Below are 25,618 nucleotides of genomic sequence, written 5' to 3'. Positions count from 1 at the left end.
GTTAGGTGCCATCGAGTCAGTTCCGACTCATAGCGACCCTATGCACAACAGAATGAAACACTGCCCAGTCCTGCACCATCCTTACAATCGTTGTTATGCTTGAGCTCATTGTTGCAGCCACTGTGTCAATCCACCTCGTTGAGGGTCTTCCTCTTTTCTGCTGACCCTGTACTCTGCCAAGCATGATGTCCTTCTCCAGGGACTGATCCCTGCTGACAACATGTCCAAAGTATGTAAGACGCAGTCACGCCATCCTTGCCTCTAAGGAGCATTCTGGCCGTACTTCTTCCAAGACAGATTTGTTTGTTCTTTTGACAGTCCATGGTATATTCAATATTCTTCACCAACACCACAATTCAAAGGCATTAACTCTTCTTTGGTCTTCCTTATTCATTGTCCCGCTTTCACATGCATATGATGTGATTGCAAATATCATGGCTTGGGTCAGGCGCACCTTAGTCTTCAGGGTGACATCTTTGCTCTTTAACACATTGAAGAGGTCCTTTGCAGAAGATTTGCCCAATGCAACGCGTCTTTTGATTTCTTGACTGCTGCTTCCATGGCTGTTGTGGATCCAAGTAAAATGAAATCCTTGACAACTTCAATCTTTTCTCCGTTTATCATGATGTTGCTCATTGGTCCAGTTGGCCCTCACAACTGGACCCTAAGGACTGCATCCTTGCAAAGAAAATAACTCCCTCCTAGACTTTTAAAGAAAAGAATCACACCGATAGAAAAGCTCTTTTGTATGCTGGAGACTAAAGCTGTTAATTTGAGCTAGTTTTTCTTAAACTGAAAGTGTTTTGTTTTATTTATTTTGGGAGGTGTGGGTCCTGAACTTTTCAGTTTGCTTAAGGGCCATGCCAAGGCATCCCCTGGCTCCTGCCTGTTTTCTAGCCTTCCTGACCATTCTTTGAGCTATGTAGTAGCTTCAGATAAATTCCTGTTCTGGTTAAGTTATGCAGAGTTGCTTTCCGGTATTTGCTTCTCACTCCTACGACAGAAGGACCATACTTAAACTTTAGATTATGAAATGCATGAAGATTTTTTAGAGCAAGAACAAGATGGTGCTGTACAGTTTGCCAGTTGTCTCTCGATATCCACTCTGCCCTGATTTGTATTCTCCTTGCTGCTTGGCATAGAGGTCTACTATACATTTCCAAGACTCTCTTGCAGTATGTGCCGATGTTCTGGCCAATGAGATTTAAGTGGATTTTTTACGGGATTTCTGGAAAGATCCTTTATGGAAGGATGGGCATGCCCTTATACATCTTCCTACACTGTGTAGCCTAGAGCGTGGACTTGATGGTTGGGATGCGCTAAGAATGGTGGAACAGCAAGATAAAAGGAATTGGGGTCTTTGATGACCACACAGCTACCATGCCAGCCCTAGACTGCCTCCATTCAGACTTCTTCTATGTGATATAAAACAAATTCCTATCTTGTCTATGCTTGTGGTAACTGGGGCTTTTCTTGTATACGCAGTCAATCCTAATCTTAATACAGATGATGAAGAAATGGAATGTGGGATTCTGGCAATTAAAAAGTAGTTTCCTAGGGTTTAAAAGAAAGCATAGTTGATTTCCAGCCTCTATGCTTATGAGTATTTTTTTTTTTTTTTTATGCTTATGAGTAGGAATCAACTTGACAGCAATGGGTTTGGTTTTGGTATGCTTATCTCTAGGGCACAATTATGATAGCTACTAGACCGGTCACTAAATCTTGTTACTTAATGTGCTAACAAAGATATTTTGATACAAAAGGTTCCATTTATAATCCTACCTATTTTCTGCATTTAAAACTATTATTCTGAAAAGTGCTTTATAGGCTTCACCAGACTATGTGAGGGATGGAAGGCATCATGCTTAGAAACCACGGTGTCACCCAGCAGTGTTAGCAACATAGCAGCACACAGTTCTTCACCTTAACAGAAGAGCAGAAAGAACTGCCAGTTATCTAAAGCCTGTTTTCCCATTTTAAGACAATGTGGCAAAAGGTAATGTGCCTGGTACAATGCCTGGGATGTAGAGGGCTTTCAACAAATGACTGACCCCTCTTCTCTTTCTGATGAGCTTGAATAGAAGAGTTAAGAGGTGAGCTCCATGGTGACTGGCTTAATTTACAATAGAAAAGGCAGCTCCTGTGAGTTAACTATTCAAACCTCAAAGGCCAGAGTGAGAATGTTGAAAAGTGCTTTCCAGAACTGTGGAGAACTCAGGATCCCTCAAGGAAATAAACAGAGGTCTTTGAGTTTGGTTGGTGCCCTGCTGGTACAGTGGTTAAGAGCTCGGCTGTTAACCAAAAGGTCAGCAGTTCAAATCCAACAGCTGCTCCTTGGAAACTCTATGGGGGAGTTCTACTCTGTCCTAAAGGGTCACTGTGAGTCGGAATCGACTCGACAGCAACAGGTTTTTATGGGTATTAAATGGAGAGGTGATGTACTTAGGATGAGGAGAGAGACAGGAGGAAGGGGATATGGAGAGTGGGAGAGGTGGCTTGTGGCTATATTTAAAATGCACAGACAAACCTTGAAAACATTGTGAGTGAAATAAGTCAGTCACCAAAGGACAAAGACTATATGATTTCACTTTGATGCAATAGGCAAATATACAGAAATCAAAGTTTATTAGTGGTTACCAGGGGTGGTAGGCAGGGAGAAAGGGGGAGTTATTGCTTAGGGGGGACAGAGTTTGTTAATGGTGGTGGAATAATTCAGAAAAGCATAGTGGTAATGCTTGTCAACATGAAGAATGTAATCAATGTCACTGAATTATACATGGAAAAATTGTTGAATTGGCAAATAATAAATATTTATAAAAATAATAAATAATAAAAAAAAGAATACGCCACTTCTTAAGTACTTGCTTTTGAGTACCATGACAAATGAAACAGACCACTAAAAGAAACAGGCATACACTTTAACCATGATAATGTCTTTTTTAAATATCACATCCATTTCTTAAGCCCTTAAAGACTTTTATCATCACTCTTTTACGGTAATGTATCTTATTACTGAATGGGGAAAACTGAACAATAGAGTAAAAGAAATCTGAGGGCCAAGGGTTGAAAGATAGGATTGATCCTGAAATGGAAAAAGCTAAGAAATCACAACGGTGTATATTTATGTATCAGAACAATTCTCCTTGCAATGACCTACTCTGACACATGAGTATAAAAACCTCAGAGCCGAGACACTCAGTGAAATATGGCAGCGATGGTGTCAGGGCTGCAGGGCACCCCAGCACCTGCCTTTCCTGGCTGGGCCTGGTAGGTGAATGGGACCCTAATTTTTTTTTTTTTTTTTTATCACCAACACCCTGGAGTACACGCAGAGTACTTTGGCATGCCTTCAAGTTCTGTTCCTGTGCCTTTCCCCTTTTTAGCCACCCCCAAAACCTTCAAATCATAGGCCAACTGTTGGAGAAACCGTATTTGGGAAAAGGTAGCAAAGTCTTTCTAACATTCTAATTCTTTCTTCCTTCCCGTCTCCCAATTTCAGCCCCATCTGTGGAAAGACAATAGTTAATGAACATTTGTGCCAGGCACTGTGCTAAGTAACCACTTTTTATATATTCCTTTAATACAGCAGAGCCCTAGTGGCACAGTAGTTAAGAGTTCGGCTGCTAACCAAAAGGTCGGTAGTTTGAATTCATCAGCCAGCTCCTTGGAAACTCTATGGGGAGGTTCTACTCTGTCCTATAGGGTCGCTATGAGTCGAAATTGACTCAATGGCAGTGGGTTTGGGTTTTCTTGTTTTTGTTTAAATACAGCAATCCTATAGGTAGTATTATTAGTATTATGCCCATTTTATAGATGAGGAAACTGAAGACCAGACAGCCTAGGTAACTATTGTTAAGTGACAAAGCAAGAGAATGGCAGAGCTGGCTTGGACCAGGCCCTTTCTTACATCTAAGCTCGTGCTGTTGACTACTTCCCCAACTGCCCGCCCCCAGGGTCTCAGACACTTTGCAGCTGGGATAGAACTTGGCTCTGCCGCTGCCCATGTAACCCACAGGATCAGCTGGTGATATCTGCCAGTAGGTTAGGGGTCATCAAATGTGTATTCTTCCTACCAGGGTAGGGTGGCACCATGGCCTTGATGATAAGTCTTTAATATAGCATGTGCCCCCTAGTTATTAATTCATGTAACAAATGAACAAACTGAGGATTCTGGTTCATTGGGTTCTAGGTATTCACGGATTTAGTGTATTATTTTTTCTTGATTCTCTCTGATTATTTTAACTTTCATCCTCTTTGTGCTTTTCTCTGACTCTTCTCATCTCCTCACCTTTTAGGCGAGGTTGATGCATTTTAGCTCCTTTTTCCTCTTTTCCTGTAGCTTCTATGCTCACAGTCAGCTGCTCTGACAGGAATCCATGTACGATAAGCACCTCCTAGCAATAATGGCCACCATTTGAGCACTAAGTTTGCACCTGATGTTCTAACATAATTATTACGCTTAATCCTCACCACAAAGCTGACTAGAAGACTGGGACTGGACAAAGTACCCACACCCAGAAACCGTAGGACAGAGACTCAGGCTCATCTCTCACACAACACCCCTTTCTCTTGGCCACAGTACCTTCCTTCCTGTGAACAAGACATCAAAAGATAATCCTGCTTCCCTCCTCAACGAGTCACCTATTTCACTACCTTCCCTTCCCCTTACCCCAGTTTCACCATTAGGTTTCCTTGCCCCATAGGGTTTCTTTGGCTGTACTATTTAGAGCAACAGATTGCTAGGTCTTTCTCCTGGGTAGGTTTGAACCATAGACCTTCCGGTTAGCAGCCAAGTATTTAACCACTGTGCCACCTGGGGTCCTTTCACCATTAGGGAGAAGGAAAGCATGATCTTCGCATATTCAGGTAGCTAAGTCTTGGTAATTTGAGACAACTGGGGAATGTGTATAGGGACATCTCATTGCTGGAGGGGTGGGAAGGGGTGAACTCTGGCTTTATGGGTGCCCTCTGCTTGGCTCTGATAAGGTTTGCGTGAAGGGTGGGCCAGACAGAGGCCTTAGGATTGTTCTAGGCACTGAGTACAGAAGAGAGTGATGTGGGCTTTAAGAGCTGCGGTGTTTCTGCGCTGAAACGAGAACCTTTCCACTTAACGAACTGAATGTCCTTGCTACACAGTGTAATGCACCCAGCAGGGGAGAACACCTCAAATGATGCGCAAGCAAATTTAAAAGGGAAAATGACGACACAGGGCTTAATGGAATGGACAGTGCTGCAATACAGCCACAACGCCAAAGCCTGGGCCTAAATGAAAGCTCTCACCAAGGAGGAAAAGTGGATCTGACTCAGTGCGTGTTCCCATTTCCCCCAAGGCAGTGGGGTTTCCATTAAATGCTGTTGTGTCCTGATTACAGTGGTGTGTGGGGAGAAAGAGGAAGGCAGGAGGGCTGACAGGCAACCTTCACAGATACTGAATTTTCTGTTCGTGAAAATATTGCTTTTGTGTGTGTGTGTGTGTGTGTGAACTGGTATTCCTTCCCCCTGTAGGTCAGGAGTATGTGGGCTTGAGTGGGTTCAGGGTGAAGAGGAGCCACACTTTCTAAATACCTGGTCTCAGCTGTTGCAGGTAGCCTAATTCCTGAGGCAGGGACATTTCCTTCGAGGTTTGCTATCCTTCCTCCCTCCCTCCCTCCCTCCCTCTCTCCCTGCTCTAGTAGGAATGCGTAGTTCTTAGCTGCTGTCAGTTGACTCCGACTCATGGTGACCTTTTGTACAACAGAACAAATCAGTGCCCGGGCCTGCCTCATCCTCGTGATTGCCGCCATGTTCGTGCCCATTAGTGTGGCTATTTTGGCAATCCATCTCACCACGGGTCTCCTTCGCCCCCGCTGGCCCTCTACTTCACCAAACATGATGTTCTCCTTCAGTAACTGATCCCTCTATGACATGCCCTAAGGAGCCCTGGTGGTGCAGTGGTTAAAGTGATCAACTGCTAACGGAAAGGTCGCTGGTTCAAAACCACCAGTGGCTCCTCAGGAACAAGATGTGGTAGTCTGCTTCCACAGGGATTTACAGCCTTGGAAACCCTACGAGGTCACTATGAGTCAGAATCAATTCTACGGCAGTGTTTCTTTCTTTCTTTTTTTTTTTTAATCATGTGTCCGAGGAGCCCTGGTGGTGCAATGGTTAAGAGCTTGGCTGCTAACTGAAAGGTAGGCAGTTTGAACCCACCAGCTGCTCTGGCGGAAAATGACGTGGCAGTCTGCTTCCGTCAAGATTTACAGCCTTGGAAACCCTATGGTGCAGTTCTACTCTGTCCTGCAGGGTTGTTAGGAGCTGGAATCCACTTGACAGCAATGTGTTTGGGAGCCCTGCTGGTGCAGTGGTTAAGTGCTTGGCTGTTAACCAAAAGGTCAGTGGTTTGAACCTACCAGCCATTCTCCAGGAGAAAGATATGACAGTCTGCTTCCGTAAAGATTACAGCCTTAACTCTATGGGGTAGTTCTACTCTGTCCTATAGGGTTGCTATGAGTTGTAATTGACTTTACAGCAATAGGTTTGGTTTTGGTTTTGTGATGTGTCCTAATCAAGCGAGTCAGGCAATATTCAGGTGTGATCCATTGGGTTTTCTTTGGCTAATTTTCAGGAGTAGGTTGCCAGGCCTTTCTTCCTAATCTGTCTTAGTCTGGAAGCTCCGCTGAAACCTGTCTACCTTTGGTGACCCTGCTGCTATGTGAAATATGGGTGACATAGCTTCCAGCATCATAATAACACAAAAGCCACCATGGTACGACAAACAGAGATGGGTGGTAGTGCTCTGCTACAGGGGGAGAAACATAGTCCAGAAGCTCTTGAGTGGAAGGAGTTGGTCACAGAGAGGTGGCCAGCAGGACCAGTGCATCTGGAGTGATGACCTCCAAGCACCCTCCCTCCTAAGACCTTGTCAGAGCACGGTGAGGTCATTTTATGTTGAAACCTTCAGATGCCAGCAACCGTCTATCTCCGTGGAAATTTTCAACCCCAAGAGTGGGGATGTGAAGGGAAAGCACCATCATTATCAGATGATTGTAAAGAAACTCGGCTCAGCTGGTCAAGCTGACCCCACCGTCTGGCACAAACTCCTGGCCATCGCCCACGTTCCAATTCACCAGCTCTTGGCAGCAATCCAAACATCCTTTCTGGTGTTGTGTTTAACCTGGTAAGGATCTGTCTGTACTTTCCTCCAGAATCCTGAGTGACCAGCCAAAGGCATACTTTGCGTCAGAGGCTTGTCTGGAGCCAGAATTGAAGCGTGCTGGCACCAGGCTCAGGGCTTTCTGTACCTACTGCTCTGGTAAAATGCAGAAAGACAAAGGCCAGAAACTGGAAGGGCACCTTCTCCCCATGAGCCTGACAATAATTTGCCTTTATTTATTATTTGAAATATACTTGCAATGTGGATGCCAATTATTGATTCCTTCCTCCAGAGCAAATCCAGTTACCAGTGTGAGCAGGGCCAGAACCTGGCTTTGAGTTGCTTTATGATTCTCTTGCATTCCTCTCCTGCCAGGTGAAAACCCAACACACATGCACAGGTGGTGCTCAAAGGTCTCCTGAATAAAAGAGGATGGAGGGTCAGGGACCACATGCTCTTGTTTTCATGGGCTGCAGCATCATTTATATAGCACAGAATTTCCAAGAAAAAGTTTTTTTTTTTTTTTTCAGAGGCCGAAGGGAAAGCGTATGGACTTTTAACCCCCTCTCTGTTTTAACTAAAAAGATGTGTCATGGAAAAGAAGAGATATCTAGATGTCAAAGGTTACTTTTTCAGTGTGAATCTAAATTCGATGAGCAGGAACGTGCTTTAGCCTTGCAAACTCGCGTAAATATGTGAACTTGGAAAATCATGCAGGTCAGGCTCTCAAGATTCTCTTTACTCTCATTCTACAGCCCTCCCTGAATACAATGAAGTCCAGGAGATCAGCATAAAACCAGGCTTCTGAGATCACCCACTCTTTCCTGCAGGGAAATGGAGAATCTCAAGCCTGGCTGCACATTAGAACCACTCAGGGGCTTTTAAAAAATATTGATGCCTAGTCCTCAGGCCCAGAAAATGTGATTCAATTATTCTTGGGTAGGACCCAAACATGGGCTTTTTTGGAAAGTTAGAGAGGAACCTTTACTGAAAAGCACTGGTGAAAAAGTGTAACATCCATATAGTGATGTGCACAAATCTTCAGCACCCAGCTTGATGAATTTTTACAACTGAGTATCCCTGAAAAGTGGCTGCAAACAGTTAACGCCATTATTGCCAACTGAAAGGTTGGTGGTTTGAGTTTACCCAGAGGCGCCTCAGAAGAGAGGCCTGGTGACCTACTTCTTAAAAATCAACCTATGGAGCACAGTTCTACTCTGTTCTACTCCCTTGGGTCAGAAATGCCTCCACGGCAACGGGTGGGTTACCTCTGAAACACCCCACCCAGATCAAGATACAGAACATCGTCATCACCCCAGAAGTCTTAGCACAGGATTTTTTTAATTAAGTTTTTTTTTGAAAAAAAATACTAACATTCTACAAGTTGCAAGAGTATAATAACGTTTTATGTTTCGTGAATTATATCTCAATTTTTAAAAAGAGCGTAGCAATAAACTCAGCAAGGGTACTTAAAAAAAAATATCCCCTGTTGATTTTAATATGCAGGCTCAAAAAAACCAGACCCGTTGCAACAATTCCAACTCATAACGGCCCCATAGGGTTTCCAAGGAGTGCCTGGTGGATTCGAACTGCTGACCTTTTGGTTAGCAGCCAAACTCTTAACCACTGCACCACCAGGGCTCCAGTATGCAGACACAATTAACTAAATTAAGTTGCTGCTTTCACCACACTTCTGGCCATGGAAATCCTGCAATAAATCATGGACTTAAGGTTTTAATATTCTAGGTAGCTAATTTCTAGTATTTCTCAGGGTTTCATTAACATAAAAATAAATGTCAGCCTTCTTAGATGCAATTAGTTTTACTGCATGGTGATTGCTTCTGTAACTTTTCATGCATTGTTTATGATTCACAACCTTCCCTTTTCCCAATTATATATGGAGTAGGGTAGCCCTTTTTGCAATAAACAAGATATGTGTTATGTGTACTTGAATAAAATAAAGGTGGATATTGTGCTAATTCTTTGTGGATGACTACTGATCAACGGTGGTGAGAGACATAAAACCTGGAGCCATCCGCAGTTAAGAGGGCGAAGATGTGTGAAAAGCAAGAGTCTGAAGAGCAAAAAACAAAAATGAACACAATCATGTCCAGGCCTGGTGGAAAGGTGCAGATTACAGGAACCAAGCTGAGTTATTAGCTTGGAAGGCCAGCAGGAGAAATTTTGTGAGATGTAATGGGAAGGGAGGGCCACGAAGGGGAAAAAAATGAACCTTGGGAACCCCGGGGCTCTAGAGAGCAGGTTTGGCTGGAGTCAAGGAGCTGTGCTCAGAGGCTGAGACAGAAGACTAAGGCTGACCTGGACAGGGGCTAAGAAGTACAGCTGCTGTGCAAAGTTTTGAACTTGTGCCCTAGACAAGTGCCTGGCAGAGCTGGTGAGTGGAGCTGAAGTTGCATCCACCTGGAGAGGGCACCTTATTTTAATTTGTACAAAGGCTGCATATTGGCTTGCAGCAGCTCTGGGGGCAATGCTGGGTAATGCTGGACTCTGCCCATGTTCTGTATCTGACTTCTGGCCTCTTTACACATAGCTCCAAGGAGCTCTAGTGACACAACGGTTAAGTGCTAGGCTGCTAAGCAGAAGGTTGGCCTTTCGAACCCACCAGCTGCTCCAAGGGAGAAAAGACCTGGTGATCTGCTCCTGTAAAGATTTCAGCCTAGGAAACCCTATGGGGCAGTGTTATTCTGTCCTATAGGGTCACCATGAGTCAAAATCAACTCCACACCACACAACATACATACACCTACTCCTCACTTATTGACTATTTCGTTACCTGACATTTTGCATTTACAACAATAATAAAAATGTACTATCCAACTGTTTTGTGCATTGATGATGTATGTCTGGCAGTAACGAACACCAAGGTGTGAGGCAAGAGTAATGCTGGCTGTGATGGTAAGGTTATGTGTCAACTTGTCTGGGCCATAATTCTCAGTGGTTTGGCAGTTATGTAGTGATGTAATTTGACAGTTATGCAATGATATAATCTGGCAGTTATGTAATGATGTAGTCATTCTCCGTTTTGTGATCTGATGCGGTCATCCTCCATTTTCACATACAATCGATTTTCACATAATGACCTGGTCTTTGGAACCTAACCATGTTGATAAGTGAGGAATGGGTATAGTTTCTGTGAAACAATTCCTTACATAACAACGAAGCCACTCTTCCATTTGAAACAACAAGGTGAGTGGTACATGAATCAGATGCAGCTCTACAGAGGAAGGTTTTGAGGTGATGCTCACAACCCAGATGAAAGAGGAGAATCTCCTTTAATTCCTCCAGTGGTGGCAGAAGACAGGCCTCATGGTGGATACAAGGAACAGCCTGTGTGAGGCCATCTCTGCCCCCAGAAGTGACCAAAGAGTCTAAAAACGAGAAACCCATCACTTGAGCTTGGCACCCCAAACTCAAATGTTTAGCCAATAATAGTTCTCCTCAAGACAAGTAACCAATTCCTATGTCTTGTTTTTTTGATTTGTTTGTTTTTAGTTTTGGTTACATAAGATTTTGATTTTCAGGTAACATTTTAAGTTTAGCAAAAGAAAGAATATGACTACATGAATTTGGTAACTCAGTGTGGTAAAACAAATTATAACGCATCTGCGTACTGAAGTCTACCTCTTTGAATTTAGTGATGAGTCATATTCACTAAGATTGTTCCCTAACAGAACTAAGCTTTAAAATGGGATAATTGCTCTGTTCTAAAACAAAAGCATAAAAATGGGAAATGAGCAGAGTGAGCTTTTGAAATCTAATTTCACATGTGGTTTTAGTTTACACAGTGTTTATATTTTGCAAACCTCAGCCTGTTTGCACACACACACAAGTACACAAAATAACCAGAATGCGTCCCTCTTCATTTATCCATGGAGTTCTATTCTTGGATTCTGTTAGCCTCTCCCTGCATTGCACTGCTTGTGGATGAAGCACCTGGGAGCTTCTAGCTTCAGAGCGGGAGAATACTTTTGGAAACTTGAAACCTTCAAGTAAGTACCCTGAAGTGGCAGAACAGTAACTAAGTACTTAGGGGAAACCGAGGAGAGGACCTGGGGAGCGTGGACTGGCAGATTCACCTCTCCAGTTCTGCACGTAGTTTGTCTACAACGAGACAGGCTTCTTCCCACTCCCATTTCAGTTCTGAGCTGCCGGAAGCGATGGGCTGACCTAGGACTGCTCTTTGCTCTGGGCCCAGAGGGGATGAATACAGTCCCAAGAGCAAATATAAAGCTTGTTCACTTGGATCTGATTATATCTGTGTGTTCTCTCACCTCCACTTAGTTGGGTACCCCAGAGTTGTTAACACAGAGGAAAAAAGTGAAAGTAATGGCTTTAAGACAACAAAACACAGTATTGCAAAACGGACCACTGACACAGTCTTACCTTAAATAGACTTCTGTGCAGGGGGAAAAAAGACCGTGGTGAGTATGCAAGGAGAAATATGATGACAGTGCTGTTCTCCAACCAGCGCTTACCAGGGAGGAAAGGGATGGGAATGCAGGCTGAAGTGAAACGAGGCGACCGTCCGCCGGTGCCGGGCCAGCCTCTTACCGTAGTGCGGGATGATGGCCCAGGCCATGGCTGAGGCGTAGATGCCACCGATCATCCAGAACATGCAGAGCCAGCTCAGGTGTTCGCCCCGCTTCTCCCGGGCCAGAACTTCCGCAAAGTAGGAGAACACGGTGGGGATGGCTCCTCCAATCCTGCCAAGAGGTACAGCGAATGCATGAACGTGGGGCCTGTGCAGCCAGGGTGAGACGCAAAGGACAGAGCCCAGGCAAGTTCTAACTCTGCTCACTGCAGAGACCATCCCTGTCCCAGCGTATTGAGTAAATGTATCTTTCCCTCATTTATAATTTTAATATTATACTTGCCATGCTTATTATCCCTCCCAAACTTGAAACCTGCAATGAAGATATGCCCTACTTACGTGATTTATAGAAACTAGGTGGCACAGTTTGTGCTGGACTGCTAACCTAAAGGTTGGCGGTTCGAACCCACCCAGCACTGCTGCAGAAGAAAGTCTTGGTAGTCTGCTTCTGTTAAAATCACAGCCAAGAAAGCCCTGTGGAGCAGTTCTATTCTGTAGCACATGGGGCCGCCATGAGTCAGAAGTAACTTGATGCACCCACCAACAACAACAGCAAGTCTGAGATTCAGGTGGGCTTTCTGCTTAGTGTTAAATTTATAACAAAATAAAATAACTTGGTATAATCTAGTGAACATTAATCTACTTTTAAAAAGATACTTTGATATGTCCCTTCCATGACATGGAGACTTGGGAAAAAGCTTCAAACACCTCTTCAGGGCCATCTGCAGTCAGTACTCACGCTCTGCTACCAGAGAGCACTTGGTCCTTCAGCCTAGTCACGTTCTTGTGCTGACAAACAAAGGACAATGGCGTTGCTCCCTCATTTGTTCTGGTCCCAACCCATTGCTGAGTAAGTACAATGTGAAAGGGACACTGGTGGAAACGAATAAGAAGCTGCTGGTTTCGATACCAACAGAACGGGGTATGATGCTTCCTTCCAGTAGGAGCTACTTGTAAGAGCTGCTGACCAAGCTCTGGAGAGGTGATAGTAATGGTGACTTCTTCTCAGACATCCTCCATTAAAGGTTCTCAAATGAGGGCCCAAGGAATTAAAATTTTGTTTGTTCTAGGGAGATGGGGTATAGAATTCATCAGAATTTCAAATAGATCTTGACTCCAAAATTTTATGAACCACTGCCTCAGAGAGTAAGGTAGTATGGAAAAACATTACTTATTATCCTGCCAGGCAACTTGTGAATTCTTTAAAAAAAAAAAAATGCAAGCAACAATATAAACAGATTGTGGAGACAATACCTAGTAATACAGTTAAAAAGTACGCACTAATACGTTTATGTTCAGGTTTCTGTAAGGTAAATTGCTATTGACATTTCATGTAAATACGATGTCAAGGCATAGAACATGTGTTAATCTATTTAGCAAGAACTGATCTTTTTTTTATAGTCTTTGAGATGATAAAGGCGTATTGGCAATGACCTTAGCAAATGCAATTTAGGGGAATACCATATTTGTAGCAAACTGGATGTACTAAATGGACCACAGGATTTGTAAGGTCACTCTGTAGCAGCTGGTAGGTTCAAATACGGAATCATTTCATGAGTTTGCCCCTGCAGTAGTTAATCACCACTGGATATAGGCACACCTCTTAGGCCAGTGTTTTTCAAACTATGGGTTGCAAAATTAATTTAGTAAGCTTTAAACTGCATTTAAAAACATTAAATAGAAATAAAAATACTTGAGTGCAAACCAGATAATAAGGGTAAGTATTGTTTCATGAAACTTGTGTTTCTGTTGTATAGATATTTACTATATGTACAGTGGGCTGCAGTCCCAGGGTAGTGCAAACAGTTAATATGCTTGGCTGATAACCACACGATTGGGTGAAAGGTTGGTGGTTCAAGTCCACCCGGAGGCACCTCGAAAGAAAGGCCTGGTGATCTGCTTCTGAAAAAATCAGCCATTGAAAACCCTATGGAGCACAGTTCTACTCTGACACACATGGGGTCGCTATGAGTTGGAATTGAATGGATAGCAACTGTTTTCTTTTACTGGTAAAATGTGTTACAAGTGTTTCAGCGTGAGAGTTGCTATTAAAAGAATTTAAAAAAATCACTAACTTACACCTGTTCTTCTGAACTATGAATGCAGTTGTTCTACTAAAATCCCTAGAAGTATGTATCCCTGTGACTTCAAATGCAGCACATGGCAATTTAGAACCACTCATTCACAGGGGTAGCTAACCAAGTTCAAGTCCATCAATCAAACCCTCCGGCAAGAAAGGAATGCATATGATGGGTTGTCAGAGCTGGTTGTTTAGCCTAGATGACTAGGCAATTCTCTTGCCTGGCTTCTTTTTGTTTTTGCCTGGCTTCTTCTTCTTCTTTTTTTTTAAATTATGCTTTAGGTGAAGGTTTACAGAGCCAGTTAGTTTATACACAAATAGTTCTACAACATTGGTTGCAATCCCCACAATGCGTCAGCACTCTCCCCATTACCACCCTGAGTTATCCATTTCTATTTGTCCCATTTTCCCACCTTCACTTTCTGGCATATGTTGTCCTTTTGGTTTCATGTGGATGATTGTTCTAAGGAACACTTTTCTCTTGTGTGTTGTTGTTTATTTATAGGCCTGTCTATTATTTGGCTGAAAGGTGACTCTGGGTTTGGCTTCAGTTCCAAGTTACAATGGTGTCTAAGGGCCATAGTCTTGGGGGTTCCTCCAACCTCTCTCAGACCAGTAAATTTGGTCTTTTTTATGAATTTGAATTTTAGTCTACATAGATATATATATTTTTTCCCTCTGTAACCAGGGCTTTCTATTGTGATCCTGGTCAGGACGGTTGGTATTGGTAGCAGGGCACCATCTAGTTCTTCTGGTCTCAGGCTTGTGGACATTTTGATTCATGTGGGCCACTAGTTCTCTGGATTAATTGCTTCCTTGAGTCTTTGGTGTTCTTCAGTCTCCTTTGCTCCGGAGGGAAAGAGACCAACAGCTGTATCTTAGATGGCTGCTCACAAGCTTTTAAGAACCTAGATGCTACTTACCGTAGTAGGAGTAGAACATTGTCTTTATGTCAACTCACCTAGATTTTGCCTGGCTTCTTGAGGACTCATACTACAAACATCTAGTGCTGTTCATTCATTTAAAACAAAACAAATTGTTTAAGAACTTATTATCAACTCACTTTTGAATAGGACACAGTCCCCTGTCCTTTCATAGTTCAAATTATAGCTGATAAAGCAGCAGAAAAAGTAAAAATGGAGTTTTTTGAACATTCTACTTTGCAAGATTCACACATTGCATGCCTCACACTCATTCTGGGAACTTTCCCTATTGTCAAAAGACTCAACTTCTCCTGGATATTCATTCACAGCATGACGGAAATCTCTAAGAAGGGGTTAACTGCAGGTTATGACAGGAACTGGCAAAAGATGGCGAGCCAGTAGTTCACGTGAGTTGGAAGCAGCAAAACGGCAGGAGAAAATACTCCATGAGAAAGGTGTATTAGCTCTTAGAGTCTGTAGGTAGGCTCTGCTTTCCCTTCCATCCCCTCCTCAAGCTGGTCTCTGTAGCCCACTTCAGTAGATGGTTCTTGTTGTTAGCTGTCATTGAGTCCCCCCTACTAATGGCAAACCCCATACACAAGGAACAAAACGCTCTCCTGTTGTGATTCATTGGCTGATTTTGGAAGTAGACTGCCAGGCCTTTCTTCCTAATCCATCTTAGTCTGGAAGCCCCTCTGAAACCAGTTCAGCATCACAGCAATAAGCAAACCTCCACTGTCAGGGATACTGGCTGCATATGAGGTGCATTGGCAGGAAATCAAATTCGGCATCCCTCATGGAAGGCGAGAATTCTACCACTGAACCACCAATGACCTCTCAGTAGATGCATTACAGTCCAACTGCAATATACACAAGGTAAGATGGGGTCTTGAACCTACAGCTGCATCATTTTCCCCACAATGTGGACTTATGCAGTGCAGACATTCTGTATCATGATCTGCAGCCTCTGTGGTGAGGCGGGGCCACAGGAACAATACTGGGGAAGAGGGTAGCACAGTACATGCATACAGGGACAGTCTACAATATTCACCCTTCATCTCTCCAGTAGTTGATCTATTTGCTCACCTATTTTCCAGATAATTTCTAGGGATTCTTAAACTTGAGTAAGCCTAAGCGTCACCTCCAGCACTTATTAAAAATGCTTATTTCTGGGTTTCAACCCCAGAGATTCTGGTTTTTGCACCCTAGAAATCTGCATTCTTACAAGTATCCCTGATGCATCTGTGGTGGGTGGTTTAGGGGCCCCACTTTGAGAAGTACCGGGTCAGGCCAACAACGCTGACTGACAGTTGGTCTGGGCCCTTCCAGCTGGCTTGGCATTGGGTTACTAAGGGCTGCACTTCCCTCAGAAACTTGGTGGCTCAGCCACAGAAGACAGATGCATTCATCTTTCTTTGGTTGACTGAGTTAATTAGAAGGAAGGCCTTGGTTTACTTTTTCAGCCTCCCTGTTCTCAGGGTCCTTGTGCCTCTTTTCATCTGGAAGAATAGGAGGATGCTCCCAAGGGAGTGAAGTCCTCTCTGAAGCTCTCTCAGTTTGCACCTAAACTAACACTTCAGTGTAGACTTGTTCTCCATCATGCCTCCCTTCTTGCCTTTAACCTGAACAACTGGAGTGGGTTATGGCATATTCAAATCAATACTAACATGAGCCCCAAATAGCTGCTGGTCCCTTAAGCGACAGTTTAAGAAAAGGAACTTTAATTTGGATTCAGCTCAGTTAAAAGGACACAGTCCTTGAAACATAGCAGATGAAAAAATTTGACAATGTTCTAAACAGATTTAAAATGATTTCATTACAATGCATAACATTAGTGGGAAATAAAATGTCTGAGTCACAATTATTTAGTACTACTCCTTTTGTCATTATATGTGAAGAATCCATTTCTCTGCCCCATAAAGTCCCAGGCCCCTAATGTGGGGTATTACTTTTCAATGCATAAAAGAGTCCCAGTTTTTTTACCGACTTTTCACCTCCTAATTAACGTTCCCTCAGGGTTCTGGATGTTCCATGTGTAACAGCTGTAACTCATACTTTGTGAAGGCACAATTGCATGCCAAGATATGCCAGACCCTTCTGAATGCAGATAAATGTACTCCCAAAACCCAGTCAGTGCCCCACGGTAGCTAAAATTGCAGGTGGAAGACTGTAGACTTGCTTGTTAGTTTTAAACAAACCACTGTTGCATAAGAGAATACCAACGTTTAGGGGTTGATAATCAGTCCAGCTTGTTTTGATTTAATGCCTCTTTTTTAAGGTGGTTACTTGGCATGAATGTCTCTCAGTATCTGTCTGTAAAGCTGACTGCAAGGAACTCTAATACCAAGGGATAAATGAGTCTGAAGACTGAGGGATTCTGTTTAAATCCTTTGCATAGTTCTTCGGACTCAAGAGACCTATAAAACAACTGAGGCATTCACATTTCTCATTGCAGGATGATCATCTATTTCGGGGAAGACATTATCCCTCCTCTCCCTGTGACGTTCTTTAAGCAGAGGGAAAACATCACAACTTGCTGGAGTGTTAACTATTACAAGTGTTTCATATCCCATCAGAATGCTTATACATTGTTTACACTAGACTGAAGACTTTTTGAAGGTAGGTACTATATCTTTAATTATCTTCCAGTCCGTAGCACCTGGCTCAGTGGACAGACACTAACGGTTTACTCTCTAGAACTGGATTCCACAAAGACTGTCCAGTGCTAGGTACGGCATGCCAGGCCTCCTGGGGTAATCTGTTCTGATGACTTAAACATCTCCAGTGAATGGAAGCATACACCTTACTTCCTGGGTTGATATGACCAAAAAAGGAAAGAGGTGGGGTGCTAGTATGGAAGCCCCCAAGAGTTCCTGAGTTCCTCTATGACTTAGTTGCCACTGTCACCCCACTGGCCAGATGCCCTGATGGTCTTTCTCTTAGAGAGAGTTCGCTTGGAACTCCTGGTCAGAGGAGACTCGGTAATCTCCCTGGACATTCCAGGAGCTTCTGAAGTACCTTTGTACCTTTCAGAAAAATGTTGTAGCTAACATTACCATTAATTAAAAAAAAAAAAAAACTTAAATAAGAGATGAAGCAAGAGTGTTTGTGAAAGAGAAGTTTCCATGTATTCCTATGGCAAGTGTTAAAGATTAGCAAACGCTACCACTCCCCCCACCAATCATATGCACGCCAAAAAATTGGTGGTTCAAACCCACCCAGATGCACCTTGGAAGACAGGCCTGGCAATCTACTTCCCAAAGGCCATAGCCTTGAAAACCCTTTAGAGCAGTTCTATCCTGCACTCAGGGAGTCACCATGAGTCGGAATCAACTGGAAGGCAACTAACAACAACAAATACATACATCAAGTTTCCCATCAGTATTCGCCCTTAACATTTTGTGTGAGGGGTTATATGTTTCCTTATTTGTTTCATGAGACTAAAACATGAACAGATAAAAAAAAGACATAAAATGGCAGTGCTGAAATCCCCATTATCAGTAGTTCTTAACCAGGAGTGATTTTATGCCCCAAGGGACATTTGGAAATGTCTGGAGACATTGTTTGTTGTTACAACCTGGGGGATGCTGCTGGCTAGTGGGCGGAGGCCAGGGGTGCTGCTATCCCAATGCACAGGACAGCCCACGACAAAGAATTATCCAGCCCAAAATGTCAACAGTGCAGGCGTTGAGAAACACTTGCCACAGATTAAATGTGGAAAATATAATTTATTCATGCCCCAAAATTCATAACATAAGACATAAAATGGTTATCTTTTACTTTAAACTGCCCAGTAACACATTTAGATTCGATTAACATGAAGACCTTTTTTGTTCCTTATATAATTAGCCGTTAGCTACTGTTGAAATCTGCTCAACTTCATTTTTTATGGCGTGTTTACATAAATGAAGCAATCAGATCAGGGTGGTTTATAAAGAATTTTTCTCAGGATCGGATATTGCCTATTTTATTAGCTGTCCAAAAAAAGGTCAAATCTTGATTATCCTTGGTAATAGGAAGCACAGAGGGAATAATAATTGAATCCACACTCTATAGCTGGAAGAGTAGCCAGATTTTAGTATTGTATTATTCCTCCACTTATTAAATTTTAAATAAAAATGCACACAGATTCAGAATAATTGAACTGGCACAAATGAAACAGAATATTGATATTTGGAATTTCAGAGTGGGGTTTATTCCCTAAGTAATATTAATTTTAGGTTTTTGCAACTGTAACTTACAGACATATAAAAAACTACAAAATTCTGTACTGAAACAGTCCTAGAATAAACGGGAGCCTCCTTTTCATGTGTGTGCATGCACACACATACACACACACAATACCTTAGCAAGTGTGCATATGACTCAGTACATGACATCTGGTAAATATCATGAAACATATTTATTTTTTTCTTAACAATCTAGGCAAATTCACAAGTTGGATATTGTATAAGGCAAAGATTGTTAGCCTGACAGAAAAATTTCTCCTCTGTTACAAAACATGAGACATGTAAGGTTAGCATAGCAGAATGGAGGGGAAGGCCAAATATTACTGTCTGCACAAGCCTCATTGAGACACTGGGAAGTCTGACTGTCCTAATCCCTGGGAAGTTCACTGTCTCACCGCATGTCACTCCAGTTCAGAATAACAACTCGGTGGTGGGTTGTATCTGCCCTTGCACCTCATCATAGTGATTTATGCTGGCTATTCAGCCAAAGATGGACAGGGGCTTAGGTTTCTGCAATGAAAAAGGGAGGTTAGACAGAAAAAGAACAACTGTGTTTAAATTCACTTGAAGTATGAAATTTTCATGGAGACATTATGGAATTTCTTGTCCTGATGGGGGGTTCTACTGAATAATTCTATTCTGCTTTAATTCTCCAGTGAGCAGGTGTCAAAGAATAATTTCATTCTAACTTACTTCACCATGTGATTGCCATACAGTCGTTTACCTCAATCTTCCATTTCCCATTTCCACTGGGAAATGGGCAGTATGTAAACAACATAATTAAGGAAGAAAGTGAATAATCATTGTAAAGCCACGTGTTCCATACAGATAATATGCAGAGGGCACAGTCTACCAAGAGCTGACTCTAGGCAACTTTTATTAAGACAAATATTATGAGTTCATAAAAAGAATAGGAAATGCTCTAGTCTATGCCGGGAATCGAAATTACAAACAATTTACATGAAAAATACCTGTTTGGTCCTTACTTAGAATCAATAAAAAACGGAGGAAGACACTGAACTGCCAGGCAAACTGCATAGCAATTCCGAACCAAGTCATTGTGTTTTAAATTAGACCTAGAAATAAGGAATTAATGCAGCAGCCCCAAAGATGGACCTTTGAGTGACCCCAGATTTACAAAAATAAATAGACTATCACAGACCTTGAGGCTGTTCAGAGCCTTAGATGAAACAGCACAGATCTAATGGTCTCTGAACTGGCTGGGTTAGCAAAGAAAATGAGGTTGTTGTATTGATTAGAAGGCACATGTTGGTTATGAATAATTGAGATAAAACAGCTAGGAGAAGGGCACTCACTTCCTGGTAACCCAACCAATCATCAGAACAAGAATGGGAATCTCCTCTGCACAGCGGCCATGCTAAGAGCAACTTTAGTCCTCTCCATCTCCAAAGCCGCAAATTAAAACATAATATCCTTTGATAGGGGCAGTTGATATTTTCTCAATGTTATATAAATGACAAATAAAAGAATGGATAAAAACTTGGCTATTTAAAAAAAATTTTTTATTTTAAAAATATTGATCTGTAAACATATAACTTGCGTAAAAATGGTATGTTGCTAAGAAAACAGCTTCAATTCAACTCCTCAAGAAGAACACAAGTTTTTGCCCTCAAGGAGCTCACAAAGTCAATTCTAAAGAGATCTATGTGGTTAAGGAAGAGGTTTTTGCTCTGTTCCTTCTCACTGGGGGTCAACTGCGCCTTCACCAAACTTTATTGGGAAATAATATGTGTCAAAAAGGTCAAACTTTAGGTTGGAAATTCTTATAAAAGGCACCGTTAAAGACAATGCTGTCCAGTAGAAATACAGTCTGAGCCACATATATAATTTTAAATTTTCTAATGGCCACATTAAAAAAGGCAGAAAAATTCAGCCGAAGTAAATTCTAATATGTATTCATTTAACCCAATGTATCTAAAATATTATCATTTAACATGCCATCCATATAAAAATTATTAATGAGACATTTTACATTCTTTTTGTGTGTATGTGCTAAACCTTCAAAATTCAGCGCTGTGTATTTTACACTCACAGCACATCTCAATTTGGACTAAGTCTATTTCAAGGGCTCAGTAACTACATGTAGTTAGTGGTCACCATGTTGGACAGTACAGGTCCCAGAAGACACTGACCTGCTGCTTAAAATTTTGGTTTGAAGTTATTTTGGATTATGGATAATCTAGTCCAACCTTTGCCTTATTTTATATATTGGGAAAGGTCTTTCCATCCAATTCTCTAGGATCAGAAAGCTTCCTGAACTAATCTGGTCAAAATGCTTATTTGAGCACCTATCATGTATCAGGCAATGTGTCACATGAAATTAGAGATATTTCTGATTGAGTCTGAGACACAGTACTGCCACGTGCTCTAGCACCAGACTGCCTGGGTATGAAACCTGACCGTACCACTTATTGTGTGACATTGGACAGTTACTTAACCTCTCTGTGCCTCAATTTCCTCATCTATAAGATAGATATAATAAATAGTATATTTATTATGGAGCCCTGGTGGCGCAGTGATTAAGAGCTCAACTGCTAACCAAAAGGTTGGCAGTTCAAATCCACCAGCTGCTCCTTGGAAACCCTATGGGGCAGTTCTACTCTGTCCTATATGATTGCTATGAGTCAGAATCGACCTGACGGCAATGGGTTTGGTTGGGTTTTTATATTCCTCATAGGGTAATTATGAGGTTTAAATAAGCCACTATTTAACATGTGCATTAACATAGCATCTGGCACATGGCAGGTACTATAAGTGTTTGATAAAACATGTTTTAAAAGTCTTGAAAAATTTACCCAACAACATTCCAAACTTTATATGGAAAGAAAAGAGCTGCTGAATAGCTAAAGCAATAGTGAAGAAGAACAAAGTAGGAAGCCTCACACTTCCTGATCTCATAATTACTATATAGCTACGGTAATCAAAACAGCCTGGTACTGGTACAATGACAGACACATGGACCAAGGGAACAGAATTGAGAACTCAGAAGTAAATATATCCATCTATGGACAGCTGATCTTTGACAAAGGGTCAAAGTCCATTCAATGGGGGAAGAATCTCTTTAACAAATAGTGCTGGCAAAACTGGATATCCATTTGCAGAAAAATGAAACAGGATTCATACCTCACACTATACACAAAAACTAACTGAAAATGGATCAAAGACCTAATCGTTAAAACTAAAACTATACAGTTCCTGAGAGATAACATAGGGACAAAACTTGGGGTCCTAATTTTGGGCATAAATACACTATCAAACACAACTAAAAATGTATGAACAATAGAAGATAAATTTGACAACGGGGACCTCCTAAAAATTAAATACTTATGCTCATGAAAAGACTTTACCAAAAGAGTAAAAAGAGAACCTACAGACTGGGAAAAAAATCTGGTAATGATATGTCTGACAAAGGTCTAATCTCTAAAATATAAAGAAAACTTCAACAACTCCACAACAAAAAGACAATCCAAGTAAAACATAGGCAAAGGACATGAACAGACACTTCACCAATGAAGACATTCAGGTGGCTAACAAACACATGAACAGATGCTCGTAATCACTAGCCATCAGAGAGATGCGAATCAAAACTATAGTGAAACACCATTTCACCCCAGCAATGATGGCATTGATCAAAAAAAAAAACAGAAAACAACAAATGCTGGCGAGGTTGTGGGGAGATTGGAATTCTTACACATTGCTGGTGGGACCGTAAAACGGTACAACCGCTATGGAAAATGGTATGACGCTTCCTCAGAAAAGCTAGAACTAGAAATACCATATGACCTAGCAATCCCACTCCTAGGTATATACCCTAGAGCTATAGGAGTAGTGACGCAAATATATGCACGCCATGTTCATTGCAGCGTTATTCACAATAGCAAAAAGATGGAAACAACCTAAGTACCCATGATAAACAAACTGTGGTGCATGCATACAACGGAATACTATGCAATGAAAAGGAACAGTGATGAGTCCATGGAACATCTTATAACATAGATGAATCTGGAGGACAATATGCTAAATGAAATAAGTCAAACACAAAAGGACAAATATCGTACGATATTGCTTTTATAAAAAGTCAAGAACAGGTACACACACAAAAACAATGTTCTTTGATGGTTACCAGGGATGGTAGGGCAAAGGAAGGGAAGTCACTTACTAGATAATAGACATGTTTTCTGGTGATGGAAAAGGCAACATAACATGAGAGAAGTCAGCACAACTTGACCATGGTAAATGAAGACACTGAGAGATACACAAGAATAAAGGACACCTATGATAAATGCTGTAACATATACAAGTTTGCAACAATAATAACAACAAGCAAAATATATGTGCATAGTTAAACAAACAAACAGCAACAACAACAAAAAACCACTGCAATCAAGTCAATACAAACTTACAGTAACTCCACAGGACAGAGTAGAACTGCCCCATAGGATTTTCAAGGCTGTAAATTTTTACAGAAGCAGACTGCCACATCTTTCTCCTGCAGAGTGGCTGGTGGGTTTGAATCACTTACTTTCAGTGAGCAGCCGAGTGCTTAACCACTGCACTACCAGGGCCCCTGTGTGAGTGATTACACAGGTAGGTATGTATGCTATATGGGTGTGGGAAGGTATATGGGACTACATGTGCGTGCACATATAGGTGTATTTTTGGACATATGCATATATGTATTTGTATGAGGATGATGCAGGACCAGGCAGTGCTTTGTTCTGTTGTACACAGTGTCTCTATGACTCGGAACCAACTCAATGGCACCTAATAACAAAATGTGCTGCATATATATTCATATATATACAAACATATATATAATGCACATGGGGGCATAGTTATAGATGCTTCCTAGACATACCCAAACACCTCGTGGGATTGATTTACTAGGTTTGAAGGCTCAGGACCACAGTCTCATGAGATAACTAGGTCAACTGGTGTAACTTAGTTCATAAAGATAATGTTCTACATTCTAGTTTGGTGAACAGCACCTGGGGTCTTAAAAGCTTGCGAGCAGCCATCTAAGATACAACTATCGGTCTCTTCCCATCTGGGCCAAAGGAGAATGAAGGAAACCAAATACTCAAGGGAGAAATTAGTCCACAGGACTAACGGCCCATGTGAACCACAGCCTCTTCTACCCTGAGACCAGAAGAACTAGATGGTGCCAGGCTATCACTACTGACATTTCTGACTATGGATTTAATAGAAGGTCCTGGTTAGAATGGCAGAAGAATGTAGAGCAAAACTCAAATTCATAAAAAAAAAACCCAGGCTTGCTGGACTGATAGAGACTAGAGGAACCTCTGAGGCTATCGCCCTAAGATTCCCTTTTAACCTGGAATAGAAGCCACTCCCGGAGGCCACCTTTCAGCCAAATAATAGATTCACCTATAAAATAACCTGTAACACCTGTGAGGAATGTGCTCCTGTAAACAATCATGCACATGAGACCAAACAGTCAACATTTACACAAAAGCAAAGATGAGAAGGCAAGGAGGGGCAAGAAAGCTGGATGGATGGAAATGGGCAGGTGGGGTGGAAATGCTGACACATGGCAGGGACTGTAACCGATGTCATGGGACAATTTGTGCACGAATCATTGAACGGGACTCTAATTTGCTGTGTAAACTTTCACCTAAAACACAATATTTTTTAAAAAGTCTTGAAAAATTTAAAGTGAGTCTGCATTTTTCCAATATGATAAGAAAGTAAAATGTGTTTTAAGTGAAAGACTTCTTTGAAGGGGAAACTTTATAGCTGAGAATTGGAATAAAAATCAGAGGACCTGGAGGCAGGGTGTGTTGGACGTTTTGGTAAGTCACCTTCCCTGTACCTCAATTTTCTAATTTAAACAAGCATAATATTTTTGCATGCCTACTTATTTAAAATGTTGTGGTAATGAATGAAATGTTACATATAAAGTCTTTTTGAGAATCACAGTTAACGATGCTCATTTCTACAAAGCCAAGGTATCCTTGTTACTATAATACAGGTAATGAAAGGATATTGCAAAAAGCTATGAAGGATGCATTTGTGAGGCTCCATTCACAGATTACTATTGATTCTTCTTTAGAGGATTATTCTACGAATCATTATTCTTTCTCTTACAACATACAGACACATTGACGTTTCATTTTGATTTCTGTTGCTGTTGTATTTTTCTCCTGACCTTCATGCTTAGCAATGCCAGGCCCTCCGTGAGAAGCTCCCCACTCTGACATTGCCCGGCATCCAAAGCCTTATCTGAAGCATTATCATCCAAAGCATTATAATTAACAGTGACTGGAAGCAAATAATTTAATTCTGGGGCAAATGAAAATAAATCAGTGATGCCAACTCCATTTCCCATCTTTCCAATTTTCTGTAATATAAGAGGGGAGGTCAGTGTCTGTTGCTTGGTGTGAGATTCACTTAGGAAAGTGAGAGGGAGATGAGTAATTGGTGATGTCGTCTTCCCCACTCCCACAAAACACTGCTGTCCCTGGCAGGAAATTCGTTCTTTGAACTGAATAAATATTTAAAGTCATGCAGAATATTTATGTTTCTAAGCTGGACATATTTATATTTCTAAGAAGTTTGGTGTGATGAATTAAGTGGAAAGTACACTTAGAGAGGATGAAA

At 41.7% G+C, this 25,618-nt stretch overlaps 1 protein-coding gene across 3 annotated transcripts in view; it reads right to left on the bottom strand.

Annotated features, from left to right (window-relative positions):
• The window catches only part of SV2C (synaptic vesicle glycoprotein 2C), a 267,450-nt gene that overhangs the window by 117,943 nt on the left and 123,889 nt on the right, over positions 1-25,618 (bottom strand). For all 3 annotated transcript variants that reach the window (XM_049865919.1, XM_049865928.1, XM_049865936.1), the window contains one exon: positions 11,705-11,856. In XM_049865919.1, coding sequence (XP_049721876.1) covers positions 11,705-11,856 — 152 coding nt within the window. The remainder of the gene's footprint in view (positions 1-11,704; positions 11,857-25,618) is intronic.

This window comes from Elephas maximus, chromosome 2, assembly GCF_024166365.1.
Source record: "Elephas maximus indicus isolate mEleMax1 chromosome 2, mEleMax1 primary haplotype, whole genome shotgun sequence".
Taxonomy (NCBI): Eukaryota; Metazoa; Chordata; class Mammalia; order Proboscidea; family Elephantidae; genus Elephas; species Elephas maximus.
This window is presented reverse-complemented; position numbering and strand designations above follow the sequence as displayed.